We start from the raw sequence: 19,392 nt of genomic DNA, 5'->3' as shown, positions 1-19,392 counted from the left end.
TGCTTGAAAAATACTTGCAACAATGTGGTATCTAGAGTGGAAAATAGTTTTTTGTCTCACTCATCATAGCCAAACTGAAATAACTGGGTGCAGAGGATAGATGCTTGGGATTGTCAATATTTGTCTGACTTAGTACAGAGTAATATTTGGGTTCTGTAACTGTCCAAATATTGATTTGTTTAGGTTTTCTAAGCTTAGTTGTTCAGTAAATCAATGTGACAGATGACAGAAAGGCAGTGTGAATCTTCTGAGGAGCAGATGTGTCCAGGCTGCTATGAAGGGCAACAATATGAACAGAACAAGGCTATAGACCAAGCAGATTAGAGGCATTTACAAATGACACCTTTAATGTTATGCAAAGTACTGGATTAATAGATGTTTTCAAGAAATTATTTCACACCATTCTATGGTCAGAAACACCAATTTCCAATAATTGACCTGTAACAGTACTCGTCACAGGAGGACCTGAGGACTCGCCATGCTTAAAGAATGAAGCTGTGGGAGGCAACAGGGAAAAGCAACAGCAAGTGAACATTTTGGGGCATTAACATGGGTGATAAAATCAGAATAACAGCAATGTTTGTGAGATCCGGAGACTAGTTTCTAATTGCTCACTTGAAAGGAATTTAAAGCAGCAAAATATATTTATTACCCAGCAGATAGCGCTGTGGCTTTGACTTCAAAAAGTCATGGTCAGGTAATACCATGTCTTGCTAGTGACAAAAGTCTGACACACAAGCTTCCATAAGTTTTCATGGAAGGACCATTGCATGCTTAGTAAAGTCAAAAGTAAAGTGTAAATAAAACTAAAATTAAAAACCAACCATCTTCCAGATGGCAAAAGGGTGAACAGTTCATGTGAGGGGTGTGTGGGGTCTTTCACAATGTTGGTGGCTTTCCAGATGCAGCGTGTTATGTAGATGTTCATGATGGAGTGAAGAGAGACCCCAATGATCTTCTCAGCTGTTCTCACTATTCTCTGGAGGGTCTTGCTGTCAAAGGCGGTGCAGTTCCAAAACCAGGTAGCGATGCAGCTGCTCAGGATGCTCTCTATAGTATCTCTGTAGAAGGTAGTGAGGATGGGTGATGGGAGGTGGGCTTTCCTCAGCTTCCGAAGGAAGTAAAGACGTTGCTGGGTTCTCTTGGTGATGGAACTGGTGTTCAGGGTCCAGGTGAGGTTCTCCACTAAGTGAACACCAAGGAACTTGATGTTCTTGACGATCTCCACTGAGGAGCCGTTGATGGCAAGCGGGGAGTGATCTTGCCTTGCTCTCCTGAAGTCAACAACCATTTATTTTGTCTTGTCAACATTCAGATACAGGTTGTTGACCTTACACCAGCTCACCAGTTCTTGCACTTCCTCTCTGTATGCTGACTCGTCATCCTTGTTTATGAGACCCACCACAGTTGTGTCATCAATGAACGACAGATAGTAGCATAATAGCACCATTTATCAGACCTGGAGTGGCCACTGCGTGCTACGCCGCCAAAATTGTTGGACTATGAAAAAAACTGATTGTGATTATTTTATTTGCACTGAAAACCTAACACACTTCTGTCACTATGTCCTTACATTGAAACAACACAGGGTCAGTTGCCTACATTCAGCCAGCCCCAGGTTAATGTACGAGTGGTTAATAGCACAGATACACTGTCCTCCACCCAGTGTTCTTATCATGGGTTGCCCCTGTTTGTAGCAGTTGATGGGCCTCCATTCAGATACAGCATTGAAAACCAGTCTACACTAAGGACAGGGATGCTAAACAAACAGTCTCGCTATCTTATGAAAACAGGCATGCAAGCAATGTTTTCATTGTCACAACATATAAGAGCATCTATATCATCATTTAATACTTAAAGAAGGAGAATGTTAGAAAAGAATGTGATAATGCCAAGGTATTTCCAACCTTTGGAAATGACCCAGCAGCCAGATAACAGCAGGGGCTTTCATCACTGTAAAAGCATTTTTACATAATTGCATACTGAATCAATCATTGTTACAATGTTCACCGCTCTGAGAAAGTCCCTAATGTTTAGGGCTAACTTGTCTTCTGGTCAGCTGTGAGTGTCCATAACTCAGACCAATTTTAACATTGGAAGATGGAAAATGCAGCATAAAATATACTTTTCAGTTCAAAAACTAGGCTGTTCCGTTTGTATATTTGGTTCTGATGGCCTGTTAACGTGCGAAAATATGAATTAATGGTGTCATTAACCTACGTGAAAGAGTTGTCGAGTTTCGTTGTACTTCGAATACCCACACTACGCCGTTGCGTGCTACAGCACACGTGCTTTAGCTCCAGGGGTTCAGAATTACTCGAACGGCTTGTTAACCAAATTGAATCATATATAATGGGGCAGCAGAACAGAAACGTGCCGTGAATAGGGCTGAGAGGCAGAAATGCCATCACGGCACAAACGGTCCCTCGAGAGAACGGGAAAAGGGAAACGGACAGTCGACGGACCTGCGGTGTCCAAGCGCCCAAGGAAGATACCTAATTAACCGAGAAAAAAGACTTATAATAATATCACGTTATAAAACACCCAAAGCACCCCTCACCCGTCCGCAATAAACAATGCGCGATAAAGTTGATCAGCAAAAACATGAGATTTCTGAGCAAGAGCAGTATGGCAACAAACAAAGCAACCAAAAGAAAGACAGCAAACAAAACAGGTTTTCGACCATGACATTAGGCAGATGTTTTTTTGCAGTCGTTAAGCAGGTGAAAATCACACCCCACCTCTCCAGGTACGGCAGGTTTGGCGCTTCGGGCCCGTGACGTCATCTCGTGCGTGCGTCTTGACAAAGCAAGGTGCGCACTTGAGTTTCATTAGAACTTTCGATGGCACTTGCGCTCGAGTATCCCTCCAAAAAAGGGTAAGTTTTCGTTTAGTCTTCCAGATCACTTAAAATTTTAATGCTATGTTTGGTCATCAGAATAATATACAGTATGTTTCACTTCACTACCTTAAAATATATTCAATATAATTTTAGAATGCTTAAAATGGATCGCAGTGGAATCAGCTGCGAGATGTAATTGAATGTTACTGCTTGTTGAACTTGCGCTTAAGTGGTTTAATCAAGTGGATCGCTATTCATTTTATTCCTCATAACTGGATTTAACAGCCCGTTAGGGTTTTTCTTGTTAGGTTTGCATGGTTTAAATTGTAAGCGATAGAAATTGGGGAACAACGTTACGGGAACTAACGTAAACTCTGCGCTTTTTAACATTCACGGATGACTCGAGAGATTATCACATCTGAAATGAGATCCCTTTTGAGTAAGGCCGTGGTGCACGTGGTTCACTGTTTTAAATTATTTTTCTAATTTTGCCACATTTATCACTAAATTGCATGTAGTTACACCTGGTTCTTCCAACGAGATAAATAAAATGGCAGTTGGCCATATGCGTTAAAATGTTTTGCAGAAGCACGGCGTAGATGGTATTACATTAATCAACATGCCGGCAGCGTGTCGGATCTACGAAAGAATTATGGGACATAGGCCACTAAGATAGAACAGATTTCATATCTTAGTTTGAATATATGGCCTCTCTTTCGAGTTTTGTTTTGTTTGTTTGTTTTTGTGTATTAACTTGGCGTCTTGCTCTCTCGTAATACCTGAATTCAGTTCAGTCAGAAATTAATCGTGTCCGCCAAGAACTCTTGTGTGCCTTCACGTGTTTAGGTTCCCTGTAGGCGATAAGCGAAGGATACGACCCACCCCGCAGGGTTGGGTGATGTCATGATGGCTGGTGTATCTACTGATAATGCTCCCAAATCTAATGGGATCAATTGGAGACCTTTGTCACTCTCAAGTTATTTTACAGGTTATTAAAATCCTCAGACCAGTTTATCGAAAGCATGCGCTTGCAGAGATGAACTTAAATGATGGGGAAAGTTCAATGTGAGGCTTACTCTACTGTTTCATAGGTAGCTTTTGGGAAGTCCGATCCCGAGTTCATTGCCAGGACCAGTGACTTTCGTTTAAATTAAATTTTACTCTAAACCAGCGAATGAGGAGTGTAGCTGGCAGTGTACGTGTATGAGATGTTTTGCTAACTTTTCACTGTGGGTTATATCTAGATGCCAACAGAAACTCGCATTCCCTTCTGATTGTAATCAAAGTTTTATCATGTGGAGTGAAGCTCTGTGGTCTAGAGTGGTTTGTCTGGAGGTGCTATGTGGTTAGCATGCAACATGTTGTCTGTTCACATTCCATTTGGGGCAGCTGAACTGGTCTGCTCACTTCTGTCAAAAAATTCTCACTTCACTTCTCACCAAAAAACTCAGGCTTGCTTCCTCTTGGACAGTTACTCATTTTCTTTTAATTCACTCCTCATTTAAGCCGTGCATTCCTGTTTCTACATCATATTATACATTGTGCCTATTTTTGACTCTATTCTTTTTCTTTTTTTTTCTTCTTTTTTTTATGTAGCAACTTACACACCTTTCATTAGTCATGTTTCAACACAAGTGTTTGTGTTATTTCAATGTCTCAACACAAGTATTTTGTTCTGGTAACAGGTTGGTGTGCATGTCTCAGATGTTTTAAAGTGAGTCATATCTGAGCATTGTATGACTTGGTCCAGGACAAAACTATGAAGGGAAACGTGCAGTATTAAAATGTTTGCTGATGTCATTCTGTCCTACAGGAGCCTGGATGAAATTTGTGCTCCCAGGGTGTTGTGGGGTGTGATTTTGTTTGTGGGATTTTTAAAAATTCATTCTATCACTGCTCAGTCCTAAACTAATTCAGCAATACGTAATCAGCAATGCTTATTTTATCAATACAAACAACTTTTTCCTTTGTTGGGCTAGCTTCTTTAATTAATCCTAATTGCAAAATGAATTACAGTGACTATTGGTCTTAACATTATATTAGATCATACAACACTGTTATTTGCCCTGTGTTTGTGACCCAGTTACACGTGTTTGTTCATGCTCACACCCATCCCTGAAGGAACATGTAATGTAGGCCTTTGCCTGTGAACTAATTTACTTTAAGAGAATTACATATTTCTGTTACTGACATACAGTAATATTAGGTTCTCATTTACACCCTCAAAGATCAAGTGAAAATCATGCACCATACCATTATCTGTACATTAGGCCTGTGAGTGGTCTGAGTGTTTCTAGCAAGGGTGTGTGGAGACACTTTTTATGATGGCTTGGGGTTTTTTTCTGGGGTTTATTACAAAGTTGAGCAGTTGTTGTGGTTTGTTTTTGGTTTTTTTAACTCAACATTTAAAGTATTTAACATGGAATTGATTTTCTTTCTATCATTTTTTAAAATAAAAAGGTTAACATGCATTCAGCTACATATTACTATGTAGTCTTAATGACATTGCGGTGTCCCTAACAGTTTCAGCCTCTGCAACTGGTCTACATTGCTCATTCTTTTTTTATGATGCATACACGTGACCTGTGTTTTACTGATAACACTGTCATGTGCTTTTAAAAATGTGGTGACATGATGCATCAGACTTGTGATGTAGATCACTCCATCACTAGTTTCTAGAGGTTTTCACTTGGTCATCTTTGGCTGTCACTCATTTCCTCAAAAGCATGCCGACCTGAGTGCTTTTAGTAGCTTCTATGGGAACTTAAAATTTAGATCCCTTACTGAATGGCTTTAGTCCTCTCTGACCCTTAATGAATGGTGCTAGTCCTCTTTTCACCTTTTGTTTCCACAGTAGACCACCTTTGACTCTCAGTAGGTCACTGTTGACCAACAAGCTAAACCATCTTAATCATCACGCTTCTTGGGTGTTTATCCCTGAACAGTGTTTTGAGATCCTGTAAAGCAGGGTGTCTGAACTCAGCAGAACTAGAAGTGTGTGTGCTTCAGCCAAGCATTGCAGGAGATTCTTCATGGGCAAATCCTTGGTGTAATCCATTCATGTTGTTTGTCATCTCTGGATACTTGCATTAGCTTCCTTCATTTAGTGATATTTAAGCACATGCTAGTTAGTGTGGCTGTGTAACGGTTTTATTGTAGTTTTTATGGTAGTGTTATTCAGGCCAATGTGTAAATAGATTCATTATTCACACTGTGATGGCGCTGCCCTCCATTACAGTATATGCTCAGGGACATTTAAATGTATAAGCAGACATATGTCTTTTTAAAATATTTTTTGTACTGCCATATATTTGTAAATATTTATTTTTTTCACATGGTAAATTTAGCATTTTCTTCACTTGGAGCACTGGGATTGAATAAACACCTCCTTTTGCAGCCTAACCCGAGACAGACCCACGTGTGTCTTCCTCTGGACCATCACCCACCATGGCTTTGACAGATTTCCAGCAAAATGTGGCATTTTCTTCATAAACCATAAAGCCTTTGATGTGATCTGTCAACTTTTCTGTAAGAGAAGTTGCTGCAGTGTTCTGGTGCTGTCCTTTCAGCTTCTTTTACCTGTGAAGTGTCTACCTGCTGCATTTTGCACTTGCCGGTTATAAGATTCAACCTGTGTCGGAGACGTTTGGTAGTACATGTATGTTAGACATTAAAAATGCTGTGTTGGGACTGAACTCATTGTACACACATTGCTTAGATGTGACTTGTTACCATGGTTACGATGTGATGTGCCTTCTTTTACTTGGCCTGTATAACAAATATGATGAGATTTACCGCAGCATTTGAAGAAAAAATCACCATGAGCCACTTCAATTGCTTAATCTTTTAAGATTTTTCTGTTTTCTCTTTGTGTCAGTGTCATTTTGGATGTAATGAGAGAGGAGGAATCTGACCCTGAATAAATTGTGCACGTAGACATTTCTCAGCTACGATGATGGAGCACCACGGACCTGTGACGGGCAGTCATTCTGTGACGGGCAGTCATTCTGTGACGAGTAACCTGGAGAAGTCACCCAATAAGATGGGCCACTTTCGCAACAATAGCACAGGCTCTTCCCGTCACTCCCGACAGGTGAGGGGGTGCCACTATGGTATTAACCCCACTTCCTCCCCCCCAAAAATGCCCTTTTCCAGATTATAACTGAGGTTGATGCAGTACATTTATATCTCGAGTAGTGATTTTTAAACCCTTATCCTGTTGATAAAGGGCTAAAGTTAAAACTAAACCGACCCTTCTGTGAATGCTGAACTTCATAGACCTTTGGGGGGAGGGGGGCGGTGTATGAGATGCAATTAAATTATTCCTACTCTCAAAAGAGGGGAGAAACTGCCCTGGTCAGCCCCTTCAGTTTATGTTCCGTTTCCCAGATTCAAGTTCAGTCCAATTTCAGACTCAGATTAGCATCAACGTGCCAATGAAAGCTGTGGCTTGTTGACATTTTACTGGGTGAAAATGTTCCTATAGTTTCTGTAAGTCTCTCATGTGGGGTGACAGAGCCAATCAGAAGGCAGGCAATAAGCAATTTACCTTTAAACTTATCAGCATAAAGTACTTGTATATTTTTTGTATATGTGGAATGAGCAACTCGAAGACTTCCAGAAGAATTTTTACTGCCTCTTTAACAAGTCCAAAGTGCGATGCTAAAGCTATCATGCCTGACTACATAAACGGCTAATAACAGCTCATAACTGCATCCATTCCTATCCCGGGAGCTGATGTTGGACTGCCTGTGGTTTTCGTTCTGCTAACTGTGATGTTTGGTCATTGCACTGACATGATGCAGAACTCCAGGGACTGGGAGGTTGTGGCTGATATCCAGGCCGGCACAGCTGCAGCAGGCGCAGCATCATGCATGGAGAATTGTGTTCCCGGCATTTGCGAGGGATATCTGATGAAAAAGAGGAAGTATCCACTTAAGGGTTGGCACAAGGTAAGCTAGATGGACTCCTAATAGCATTCTGCCTGGGCACTTTGAAAATTTAAAAGTAAAACATCTAATCGTTTCTCCCCTACAGAGATACTTTTTGTTGGAAAAGGGGATTCTCAAATATTCCAAAACTCAACTAGACGTAAGTACCCAGAAGGATGTCCATGTGCTTTATTTTGTCTTGTTGGTTATTTGTCATCTTCTCTGCTGTTACTGAATTGAGTGGGTTGTCCTCCCCTTCAGCTCCTGAAGAAGAAGACGCACGGCACTCTGGATGTCAGCCTGGCTGTCATGTCCGTGAACAAGAAGTCCAGACGCATTGACCTGGATGCAGGAGATAACCTGTATCACCTTAAGGTAGGTAAAAGGGTGAATTTCTTGGGTTTTAAAGAAGTGTCGTGTTGATGCCCTCTACCGTTCATTGATAACATGCCGACTCATCATCTCCGTGCCGTTGTGTATCATCGGGTCATTGTCTAAACCTGTCAATGACATCTTCCTGTGTAATAAAAGATCACACTAGTTTGGGATCTGCAGTGTCTGGTTTATTCTCTGCAGGCAAAGAGTGATGAAATATTTTACATTTGGATGACCAAACTGACCGCCCATCGGATCTACAAGAAAAATGAGGCCATATCTGTCCATCAGGGGGTGCTGCAGGCTCTCACGGCGGGAAATGACAACCCTCTGCCTGCAGTGGCCTGTCTGGCCCAGAGGAACAGGGCAATGTGGGAAATGGTAAGAAATCACAATAACTGCTTCCAGAAAGATCACAGGGCCAAATTCTTTTAACAGGTGGTCACCTGAAAAGTCAATATAGCATAATCTAGCCATAGCAGATGTGGAGACAAAGAATCCAGTAGTCCTTGAGGCCTGATGTTCTTGGCTGTGATATGGTGGTCACATCACTCGCCATATCGCTGCCTGCATGCCGTATATTTGCTGTAGCAAGAAGTGGATTAAACCTCCTGCTACAGCAAAGATACGGCATCCAGGCAGCAATATGGCAAATGATGCGACCACCTGGCCAGGGCTCTGTGTCTGCCGCAGCCTCCTTAAAGCCCTCTCATTGCCTTTTCAGAATGTGCCACAGTACCAGAGCACTGGCTCAATATACCAGGCTCCTGTGCTGGGCTCCCCCTCCCTGGCCTCATCGCGGGTGAACAGCAAGGTCTCAGCCTGGCTTCAGCAGACCCAGGAGACCCATGCATGTCAACAAGGTACGTCCCTCCAACGTGGCTGGCTGGGTGATGCCAGTGCCTTCCTTTTTCACTAAAAGCCAGAAATGGGTGATGGGATGTTTTTTGTTTTGTTATTTAAATGGATGTGAGGGCTGTTTCAAACTCAGGAATGGACCAAGGAACATTGGGTAGAGCTCACATAGGTTAGCCCCTGCTGTGGCCTTTGCTTCTCCAGGAAGTTGCATGCAAAAAAAAAAAAAAGTACACAATGCAAAACCCAACCAGGGGCTTCAATGTCCACACTCTGGGGGGGTGTCATCAGAACCAAACGAGCACCCCGGTATGAAAACCACCCTGAACAAGCCTGTAATTGATCCTGCTCTGCTTTTGCCCACACATCTACCGTGTCCGTCTGTAACAGTCACTCTTTCACCCTGGCAGATCTGGCCCACTGTGAGCAGGACCTGGCAGAGCTTAATTCTCTGATCCAGAAGCTGCACTGCCTGGAGGGGGACCTTCCTATCACCAACACAGACCTGGCACAGCGTATAAACATGCAGGTACACCCTCAGCATGGTCATCAACACATTCCTGCCTGTTCCTCCCCCTTCTCTCTGCTGCTTTCTGTATGTGTCACAGGTTAAGAAATGTGGTCGTTTTGCATTACTCTCATCTTTGGGTGTTTGTGTGTGTTGGCTGGAGTCACCCAATCACTTTCAAAACCACAAGTTATACCATTTAGTTGAACTGCCCCATACTGTCTGATGGCCAGGGGGGAAAAATACACTTTTTTTTTTTCTTTCATGGACGTGATCAATGCTTGACTAAAGTTATCTTTGTGCTTCATTCAGAATCTAACTCTGGAGAAGCCGAAGAAGAAGGTTGGGAGGAGCTGGGGCCACACGCGCACGCTCTCCCACGGCATGGTCAGTCTCCTTTTACCTCTCCTGCTTGTGCCCTCTTCATCTGCCTTATTTTTTCCCATGTTTATAAGAACCCTTAATTTAGCAATCTGTTCTTTGCTTGTAGCCACACTGAATACCTTTTACCTTTATACACCAACTCTCTAACACCACTCCCTTTGTTGCCTTGTCTATGTTGTGTATTTCCTGTTTGAAATCTTGGTTCTTTTTACGTCTTAACCCCCCCCCCCCCCGTCTCTCTCCCTCCCTCCCAGCTGTATGCGAGTCATTTGGGCACGCCAGCCGGCCTGGGTGCCTCGCTACAATCCATCCCTGACTACGTTTACAGCCAGCTTTCCACACCGGGCCTCACCTCACCAGAGGGCAAGAAGCTTCAGCAGGACATCTGTACTGTGGCCCAGAGGGGTGAGTGCACAGCTTCTGCTTACCTTGGCTCTTCATGTTTTATACTTTCATTCACCTTTTTACATCTTATAACCAATATACACTAACACTGAAATCAAGATGCAGGGGACTTTGGGTTTTGTTTTAATGGTTTTGATATCTGCTTCTGGTGCTGCCTGTATTGAGTAGAAAACGGCAGAGACGTATTTCTCTGAGCGTTTTTAAAAAATGTTTTATCCCACTACATCTTACTAACCAGAAGCGATGTAATCAAAGTTCCTGAGCCTTATCATCAAGCTTTCAATCAGATTTGTATGGATATGTTCACTGTTCTTTGTGAAATGCAGCATTCTAAAAGTTTTAAGCTGCTTAAAGTGCCAAAGCTTTTGTAGCTCACCTGGTAGAGTAGGGCAAGGTGTTTAAATTCTCTGCAAACACACAGTCATAAACATGCAAGTCACTTCGGATAAGAGCACCTGATGAATGCTGTAAAATAATGTAATTTCCAACATTCCTGTTTGACAAGGAGGTTTGTTCTCGTCTGTGGTTAACTCAGCTGTGAAAAATCTGCTTTGATGATGCCTTGCCTCTCAAATATGCATTCACCTGGCAAATACTTGTCCATTTTGTATTAGTTCAAGCAGAGTCTGTCTAGTTGCTGTGAGTAAATTGCTGTTTCTGTCCCATCAGTGTACTCCTCGCTGAAATCCATCCAGAAGGCTCTGGCCATGGAGCGAGAGCGTCTCAGACAGGCCTGGACCGGTCCGGATATCCGGCAGTCCACTTCAGACCAGCTAGCCTCACTCTGCACCACGCTCTCTGAGGTAACAGCCTGAAGAATTCCACCCCCCCCACCCCAAGTTATGACTGGAAGTCTGAATCTTGCTGTAGTCTGACTCTGAAGTAACTTATCTGAAACTCCAGTATACCACTTAGTGTTAAAGTATTCCTTAATGTGCCAAAGAACAAAAGAATAAGTAACTTGTTCTGGTTATAAAGTGGAAGTGTTTGTTCTTCATAGCTGGCATGTAGCAAAAGGGCACATGACCTTTTATGTTTTTCATTTGCTCTCTAGATGCACAAGGCTTTAATTTAATGACTGTTTCCTCAAATACAAGTGGCAACTCCAGAACAGCCATTCAAATACCTGAAATAACTTGGTGTTGTGTAAGCACGACTCGACAATACAGTATGATGGTAAGGAAATTCCTGTTCTCACTCTCTGTCTGTTTGTCTGTCTGTGCATGCACGCACATACGTGCACTCCAGCTCGAGCTGCAGTCCCGTCTAACCAAGGTCCACTCCCTCTCCTTGTCTTCTGACTCTACTGACGAGTCTTTCTGCACCGTACAGCAGGACCAGGTGGGTTATGTACTTCTCTACGACACAGTGAGACTCTGGTCTCCTCCGGTCTGCTTATCCTTGTACTCACTGGTTGTGATTTCTCCCACAGCCATCCACCCCATTGCAGGGGTGGCGCACACACGGCAGGCTTTCCAGGGCCGAGTCCATGGCTGAATACTTCGATGCTAGCGAGGTGGTTGTGACCGAAAGCCTGTCAGAAAACGAGGCCTCGGATGAGTCTGGCCTCAGTGATGTCACAACGAGCAACTCCGAACCTGAGGAGGGACATGGTACTTCTTGCTTATTTTGATTATTTATTATCTGAACATCTAAAGCTACACACTAATTTTAGAGTAGCAATAACCTTCAATTTTGGAGCATTTAAAAAAAAAAAAGCAAAGCAGGGCCCTTTAAAAAAAAAAATTAAATCCACAAACTTGGTGGTTTTTGGCAACAAACAATGGATATGGTTTTTTGTTTTCTCTCCATTTCCTTAAATTGTTCCTGTGCTGTTGCATCTAACTTTGCATCCTCCCTCCTGGCCGATCTTGCAGTATGCTGTGTAACTACATGTACTGAACAGTAACTAGGTGTAGCCTTTGTCCAGAAAGGTGAGGCTTGCAGGAGACAAGCTTGCCATGGAACAAGAAGTAAAATTCATAAGGTCCAGAGGAATTAATGAAATCTCGATGGTGGGGTCAGCTAACTTTGATTTTGCTTCCTCTTCTCTCATTGTCCCGTTTCTGTCCTGTGCAGCCACTGTGAATTTAAAGTACCGAGCAAGTGTGTCCAATGCACCCGACGTGCCCTCCCGTGTGCCCAGAGACACAGGCCGGCGCACAGCAATGCCCGGACGTTGTGCTGACAATAGCCACATTGGTATCCTCTCCATCCTGTACAACAACATTGGGAAGGACCTGTCACGCGTGTCCATGCCTGTGGTGCTGAACGAGCCCCTCAACTTCCTGCAGCGTGTCAGCGAGGAGCTGGAGTACTCGGAGCTGCTAGACATTGCTAACCGCACGGACGACCCCTACCAGAGGATGGTAATAAGCTTTAGCCAAGAAGCTGCTTCAGGGGTGTTCTGGCAAGAGCTACGCTTTATGCAGGGAAGAGACTAACTGTACCGCTGGCTGAGCTGAGACTGACTGACTGCGCTCGCTCTCTTGCATTCAATACCAAAATACCTTTCAAGAGTTGTTAAGTCATAGATCTGGCTTGATCAGAGTTCTTTGTATTGTTTGTCATTTTATAACATGATGCAGATTGTGTGTGTGTGTGTCTCTCTCTCTCTACTGTGTGTGCCAGGTTTACGTGGCCGTCTTCTCAATCTCCGGCTATGCCTGGGCCTCTTGGCGTTACCGGTACAAACCCTTCAACCCAGTGCTCGGGGAGACGTACGAGAGTAGCCGGGAGGACCGTGGCTTCCGCTACGTAGCCGAGCAGGTCCTTGCTCTCCTCTGTTTTACCAAACTGATTGTAATGATCCACCTGAGGACCCTGCAGTCACAGCATATTTCTAAAACACCTCCACAAATAAAATTTTAGGAAGGAAATATTATGTTATTAACAAATTGGTTGTTCTTAAGATCTAATATTAAACCTATATAGTTTGATGAACAAGAGCCTTTCCAGCCTACTGTGGTGCTTGAAAGTTTGTGAACCCTTTAGAAATTTGTATATTTCTGCATAGATATGAAATGAGACAAATAAGACAAAAACAATATGCTCATTTATTTGTTGACAAAAATGATCCAATATTGCATATCTGTGAGTGGCAAAAGAAATGTGAAACTTTAGGATTTATAGATAACTTGGAGATAAAACTTTACTCGAATTCTGTCAGTCATTCGACTTTAAATAAAGAACAGGCATCTAGCAAGGTCTGATCTTCACAACATGTTTGTGTATCATGGCCCAAATAAAAGAGATTTCTGAGGACCTCAGCAGAGTTGGTGATGCTAATTAGGCTGAAAAAAGGTTACAAATCCATCTCTAAAGAGTTTGGACTCCACCAATCCAGTCAGACAAATTGTGTACAAATGTTGTTCAGGAGAACACTGAACAACAATGGTGTGTATGGCAGGGTTGCAAGGAGGAAGCCACTGCTCTCCAAAAAGAAAATTGCTGCCCATGTGCAGTTTGCTAAAGATCATACAGTAAAGCCAGAAGGCTATTGGAACAGTGTTTTGTGGATGGATGAGACCAAAATGGATCTTGCTGGTTTAAATGCGAAGCATGTTTAGAGACAGGTAAGCTCTGCATTCCATCTTAAAAATCTCACCCCTTCTGTGAAACAAGGTTTTGGCCTGCTTTGCTGCATCTGGACAAGATGGCTTGCCAGCGTTGGTGGGGGGTGGGGTGGGGAATAAATTATACCAACAAATTCTAATGCAAGATGTCAGGCTATCTGTTTTGTGAACTGTATCTTAAAAGAATGTGGGTCATGCTGCAAGAAAACAATTCTAAGCACACAAGTCATTCTACCAAAGAATGGTTAAAGAAGAATAAAGTTAAGGTTTTGGAATGACCCAGAAAAAGGTTTCATCCAATAGAAATATTGTAGAAGGACCTGCAACAAGCAGTTGCATGGGAGGAAACCAACCAACATGTGAGTTGAATGGAGTAATGTGCTAAAATTCCTCCTAGCTGACATGCAGGACTGATTTAACAATTACCCAAAATGTTTAGTTGTTGTTATTGCTGCACAATGGGGTCACACCACATACTGAAAGCAAAGGTTCACATAATTTTACCACTCACAGATATATAATATTGGATCATTTTCCTCAATAAATAAATGATAGTCTAATGTTTTATCTTATTTGTTTGATTTGGTTCTCTTTTTATCTATTTTTAGGACTTGACGATCTGAAGTTTTAGGTCAAATTTGTGCAGAAATATATAAACTTCTAAAGGGCTCACAAACTTTCAAGCACTACTGTTCTGCCTGTTGGCTCCCTTATGGCATGAAAAGAGAACATTTTATTGTGGTTTCTACATAGACAAATTTGTACAATAATGAAATGTTAAAAATTCTCTTTTAACCTACTGCATTTATTTTCCATTGTGTTTTTTGTTTTTGTTTTTTTCTTCTATGCAATTTCACTATTGGTAGTCTTGATTGCATTTGAGCTATAGTAAGACCTTATGTTCCACCTGACGATGCATTTTAAGCATTTATATCCAAGTTTATCTGGTCACATGTAAGCAGCTCTGAGGCTGATGTTTGAGGATTTGATGCTCTTCAAATTCTTCCATCCCTTGTACTCCCTTGATCAGGAGTTGGAGCTCCATTTTCTAGCATGTGGGCCTTTTAGTTTATAGTATGTGCACTGCATTATGGCCTGATACCTAACAGCTGCCATGATGTTACTTTATATCTGTCCTGTAAACAGAAATGTATTTTACTTCAGTGTTTTATGCATCATGAAGACGTGTATCTGCATCCCAGGAACATCCAGTCTTCACCATGACCTCAGTGTTTCCCTCGAGAACTCCTTGGTCTCACTGTTTCAAACTTGACCGTCATTCAGGTTTCTACTTTGCATCTTGTGAAGGATTCGAGTCTTTCTATCATGGGAAGCTGTTCAGTCTCATGTCAAGCCTTGAGATTGCTGCTGCAACTCCCTACTTGTTGGTCTTCCTCTATGGGCCATTGGACCGCTACAGTTGATCAGAACACGGCAACACGGCTAGTCTTCAGTCATCCAAAGCTCATACTTCTCTCCACTGATACTGCACTTATTGCAATACTATTGATTTTAATTGAACACTTGTCTGGTATTGCACATATTTTTGTTCTATACTGTATTGTGCTCATTTTATAATAACTACATCCTATGTGTAGACGACAGCACTTTTTTTCAAGTTGCCCTGGATAAGGGCATTTACTAAATGTATATATTTTATATAATAAAATTTGTTAGGTGAGTCATCATCCTCCTGTTTCTGCCTGCCATGCAGAATCTGAAAACTTCACATTTTGGCAAGGTAAGACTGCAAAATCTTTAAGGTGCAGCTGTTTTATACAAATGCCTATTAGGTTCATAAGAGACTCTGTTTGTTATTCTGTAATAGACATTCTGCTTAAGGTCCAGTTAATTGCTAATGGAGGGGCTTATGTTCATTATTTATTCTTTTTTTAACTTTTTTTTTTTTTTTTTTGAGATCAAAGATGGAAGAATAAGTTTTGGGGAAAGTCTGTGGAAATTGTGTCTACAGGAATGGTGAACGTCACCCTGCCAAGGTGAGAAATCCCAGGTGGCTTTGTTCTTGCGAGGTTCCTACAGTTACTGGTGGAGATGCCGCCATAAGAGAACAGACCTGTTTGCTGGGCTGTCTCTGGAATGACAGAAGTGTTATGAAGTGTCATTCCAAAATGTTTCTGTTGTTTGGTGATGGCCGTCTCCATGGTTTCTTCCCTTTCCTCTTCCTTCTCCTCGTCCTCTTGCCCTCATTGTAATGTTTTCTCTCCCTGATTGGTTTGCATTCCTCTGCAGGTATGGGGACCACTATGAGTGGAATAAAGCAGTGACATGCATCCACAGTGTCTTCAGTCAGCAGCGCTGGCTTGAGCACTATGGCGACGTCGTGATCCGCAACCTGAACAGTGACGAGTGCACCTGCAAGATCACCTTTGTTAAGGTGGGCCAGAGACTGCACTCTGCACCAGCAGGCAGATTGGTGTGGGTGTGGCTCACCTGCAGAGTAAATGGGGATATCTCAATTATCATACTGCCCAAAGAGCAGTTCATTATTATAAGAAGTGATGGCTTTTTTAGTGACTGAGGCTTTGTGTGTGTGTGTGTGTGTGGTCTCTCGGGTTCTCTGCAGTCCCGTTATGGTGGAGGGGAGAGCAGCAAGAATGAAGTGCAGGGTATCGTTCTCAACCAGGCAGGCAATGTTGTGCATCGCTTTGGTGGCTCGTGGCATGAGGGCATCTTCTGCGACACTCTGCCAAGTCCACAGTGCCTCTGGAAGCCAAGTGAGTTACGTTACAGTTGCTATCCCCTGAATGCCAGCATAGCTTTTAACATTGAGGCCACTTCAAATCTGAAAAAAACTCATTTTGATGACTGTAGATCATCTAATATATCTATAACTGTTCTGGTTTATAAGGTGCAAGCTTTTATTTAGAGTATATCTATAATCCATTTTGCCTGGTTTCTTTAGGCTAACAAGGGCATTTTCTAATGTGAGTGATTTGCTCTGTGCTTCAGACTTGCCTGATTTGTTTTATGTTTCTGGGGATTCTGTATTTGTGTATAATCCACAGATGAACAGCCTGAAGATCACTTTGAGTACTATGGCTTCTCACGTTATGCTAGGGAGCTGAATGAGCTGACGCCTGAACTTGAGAAGCTACTGCCTCCTACAGACACCCGCTTCCGCCCAGACCAGAGGTATGCTCACTTTAAAGTCTACAATATCTTGAAGAGCAGGCTATTGAGTATAAAATACTATTTATATACAAGAGCTAAGGGAGACTCACGCTCTCACTCTCTCTCAGACTTCTTGAAGAGGGCAAAGTAGCTGAAGCCGATAAGCGTAAGGATGAGGTGGAGGAGAAACAGAGAGAGCGAAGGAAGGAGCTGGCTAAGCGAGGAGAGGAACACGTTCCTCGCTTTTTCAGGTTCAGTGTCATGTTTCAAAAATGTATTGTCAACAGGACTTTTTGCATGGAATGTTTTCCCGCTCATCTTTAGGGCAGAGTGGAGAATCCCTCCACCAGACTTCACCGCACTCAGTCATGTTCTCATTGCTTGGCAGTGTTTCAATAAGGGTGTCTCTCTTGCATTTCATTTTGAACTGAACATGCAGTTCCCATAGCTAAAATGTGTACATGCCTGAGCTGAAATTATTCATGGCCAAGTTTCATAGTAAAGATGAAATCACTCTAAAATGTTATGGAATATTTGTGGTTTTACTGGGTCTTACATCCTCTGACATCTACTCATTGAAATTCTTGAGTATTTTTGACTCATCCACCATCCATTGTGAGCATGGGAAGATTCTGTCTCTGTCCATCAGTCTTTGTGCCTGAAACTGGAGCAGTGTTTTTCCACTCAGTCCTAAGAGACAGTTTCCATTTTGCCTCATCCAAGCTCCCAGTCCAGCTGAACTAGGTGTTCAGTGTGTTGAGTGCATACTAAAGGTGTTGAGAGCCACAATGGTACAAAAATGTGGACTGGATGTTTGGCCACATGGACTGTGTTGAGAAACACTGATTTGGAAGAGGGTTTTGACATCATGTGGTGTGCTATCCATAGTCAAATCTCCAGGCCATAGTCATCATCTGGCCTTTTCAGCAGCTGTTATTCCTCATGGGAAGCAGAAATGGTGCAATATTTTGTTTTTTTTCTCAGAAGCCATTGTGACTTTGTATCCTTGTGTATTGGAAGGTGTGAAATGCTGTAGTCCTCCTAGACTGATTGTTTGACTTCCAAAATCTGAAGGGAGTTTGAATATATTTTACAAGCTTGATCGGATGGTGTGTGACACAGCAGGGGGTTTCATCTACATCAGAAAATAACACTGCAATTCTATGTAGACAAAACTTCTAAAAATTTAACAAACATTCTCCTCTATATCAAACAGAAAAACAGTGGATGAAGCTGGAAGGGAAGTCTGGGTAAGCAATGGAACTTACTGGAAGATCAGAGAACAACCTGGATTTGCAAACACCAGCAATCTGGATTTGTGGTGACCTGAACAATGACCCTGCAGTACATTTGTTTGTTTGTTGTGGCCCTTATTGTAATAAATTAATGGTAACCTCACAGCTTCCAATAGTCTTGACCATAGTCCAGAGAATCCTAGTCGCCTTTTAATCAAAGTACTTTGTCAAACTCCTATTGGCTGAGCTAGATGGAGCGGAACTGCTGCTGACTCTGCTAGTGGAAGGGAGGTGTGTTCTGTTGTAACTTTAATGAACCACCAGTTGAAGTGGTGATGATACTATTAAGGAGTAATTGACTTATGGTATGGATCTCTGATTCATCGCTGATGCTCCTTGTAGGCCACACCCCTCTCTGTTAGCAAGCTTTAAGCCAATGGTTTCTCACCAAATTTTGTTGCTTTCAGGCACTGTGTAAAATGCATATAAATGTATATATCCTAAAATGTGTGCTGTGCTGATTAATCCAGCCCAATCTTTTAGCAATTTTACTGAATTTTTTAAATGATGTGCTTTAGTCAAAGGTTTGACAGAGACTGAGTAAAAGGAGATGGCTTTTTGGTGGGATTGTTTGGGGTATTCACAGTAAAGTTGTATAACTCATATACGGGTTATTTCTGTGTATATGTTTTCAGTGTAAAGTCTGTTTTTCTTGATGATTTAAGCACATTTTGATGTAGCCCTTTCCCTGTTCCTCAGGATGTCTGTCTTCTGTAAATATCCCAGGTTGGCTCTCTGTGGCCTGTGACTGGGGTTTCTCTTTCGTTCCCTTGTGAGATGAATGAGCTGCTGAGTTTTTAAAATTTCGTAGATGAAATGAACACATGGGTCTGTTGACGTTTCAGCCACGCATGCCAAGGAAAATATTTTGTAATTTGTGAAAAATGTAAAAACGGGCCATGTAGGATGTGCTCTCTCGCTCTTTCTTTCTCGCTAGCTCGTTCGCTCTTGTGTAAATGCCTTTGTATTCATGCAGAATTGTATAAATAAAATGGGAGAAAATTAATGCCAGTTTCGTATCTGTCTCTGTAAATCAGTTGGACCTGATGAGCAGTACCTAAGAAGGGGATGGTGTTTGTTTACATTGGGT

At 42.3% G+C, this 19,392-nt stretch overlaps 1 protein-coding gene across 1 annotated transcript; it reads left to right on the top strand.

The window, feature by feature from the left end:
* The first annotated feature begins 2,786 nt into the window (after positions 1-2,786).
* LOC113581139 (oxysterol-binding protein-related protein 7-like) lies at positions 2,787-19,308 on the top strand. Its single transcript, XM_035529293.2, has 22 exons — positions 2,787-2,878; positions 6,779-6,935; positions 7,648-7,794; positions 7,880-7,933; positions 8,035-8,148; positions 8,350-8,529; positions 8,873-9,011; positions 9,414-9,532; positions 9,824-9,898; positions 10,150-10,300; positions 10,970-11,103; positions 11,549-11,641; positions 11,733-11,913; positions 12,380-12,669; positions 12,932-13,069; positions 15,553-15,616; positions 15,794-15,872; positions 16,126-16,270; positions 16,460-16,610; positions 16,902-17,028; positions 17,136-17,258; positions 18,224-19,308. Exons 1-22 carry the CDS (start codon positions 2,844-2,846, stop codon positions 18,330-18,332), a joined length of 2,805 nt encoding a protein of 934 aa, XP_035385186.2. The 5' UTR covers positions 2,787-2,843; the 3' UTR covers positions 18,333-19,308.
* Positions 19,309-19,392: the final 84 nt, after the last annotated feature.

This window comes from Electrophorus electricus, chromosome 2, assembly GCF_041902795.1.
Source record: "Electrophorus electricus isolate QZ-2024a chromosome 2, ASM4190279v1, whole genome shotgun sequence".
Taxonomy (NCBI): Eukaryota; Metazoa; Chordata; class Actinopteri; order Gymnotiformes; family Gymnotidae; genus Electrophorus; species Electrophorus electricus.
This window is presented reverse-complemented; position numbering and strand designations above follow the sequence as displayed.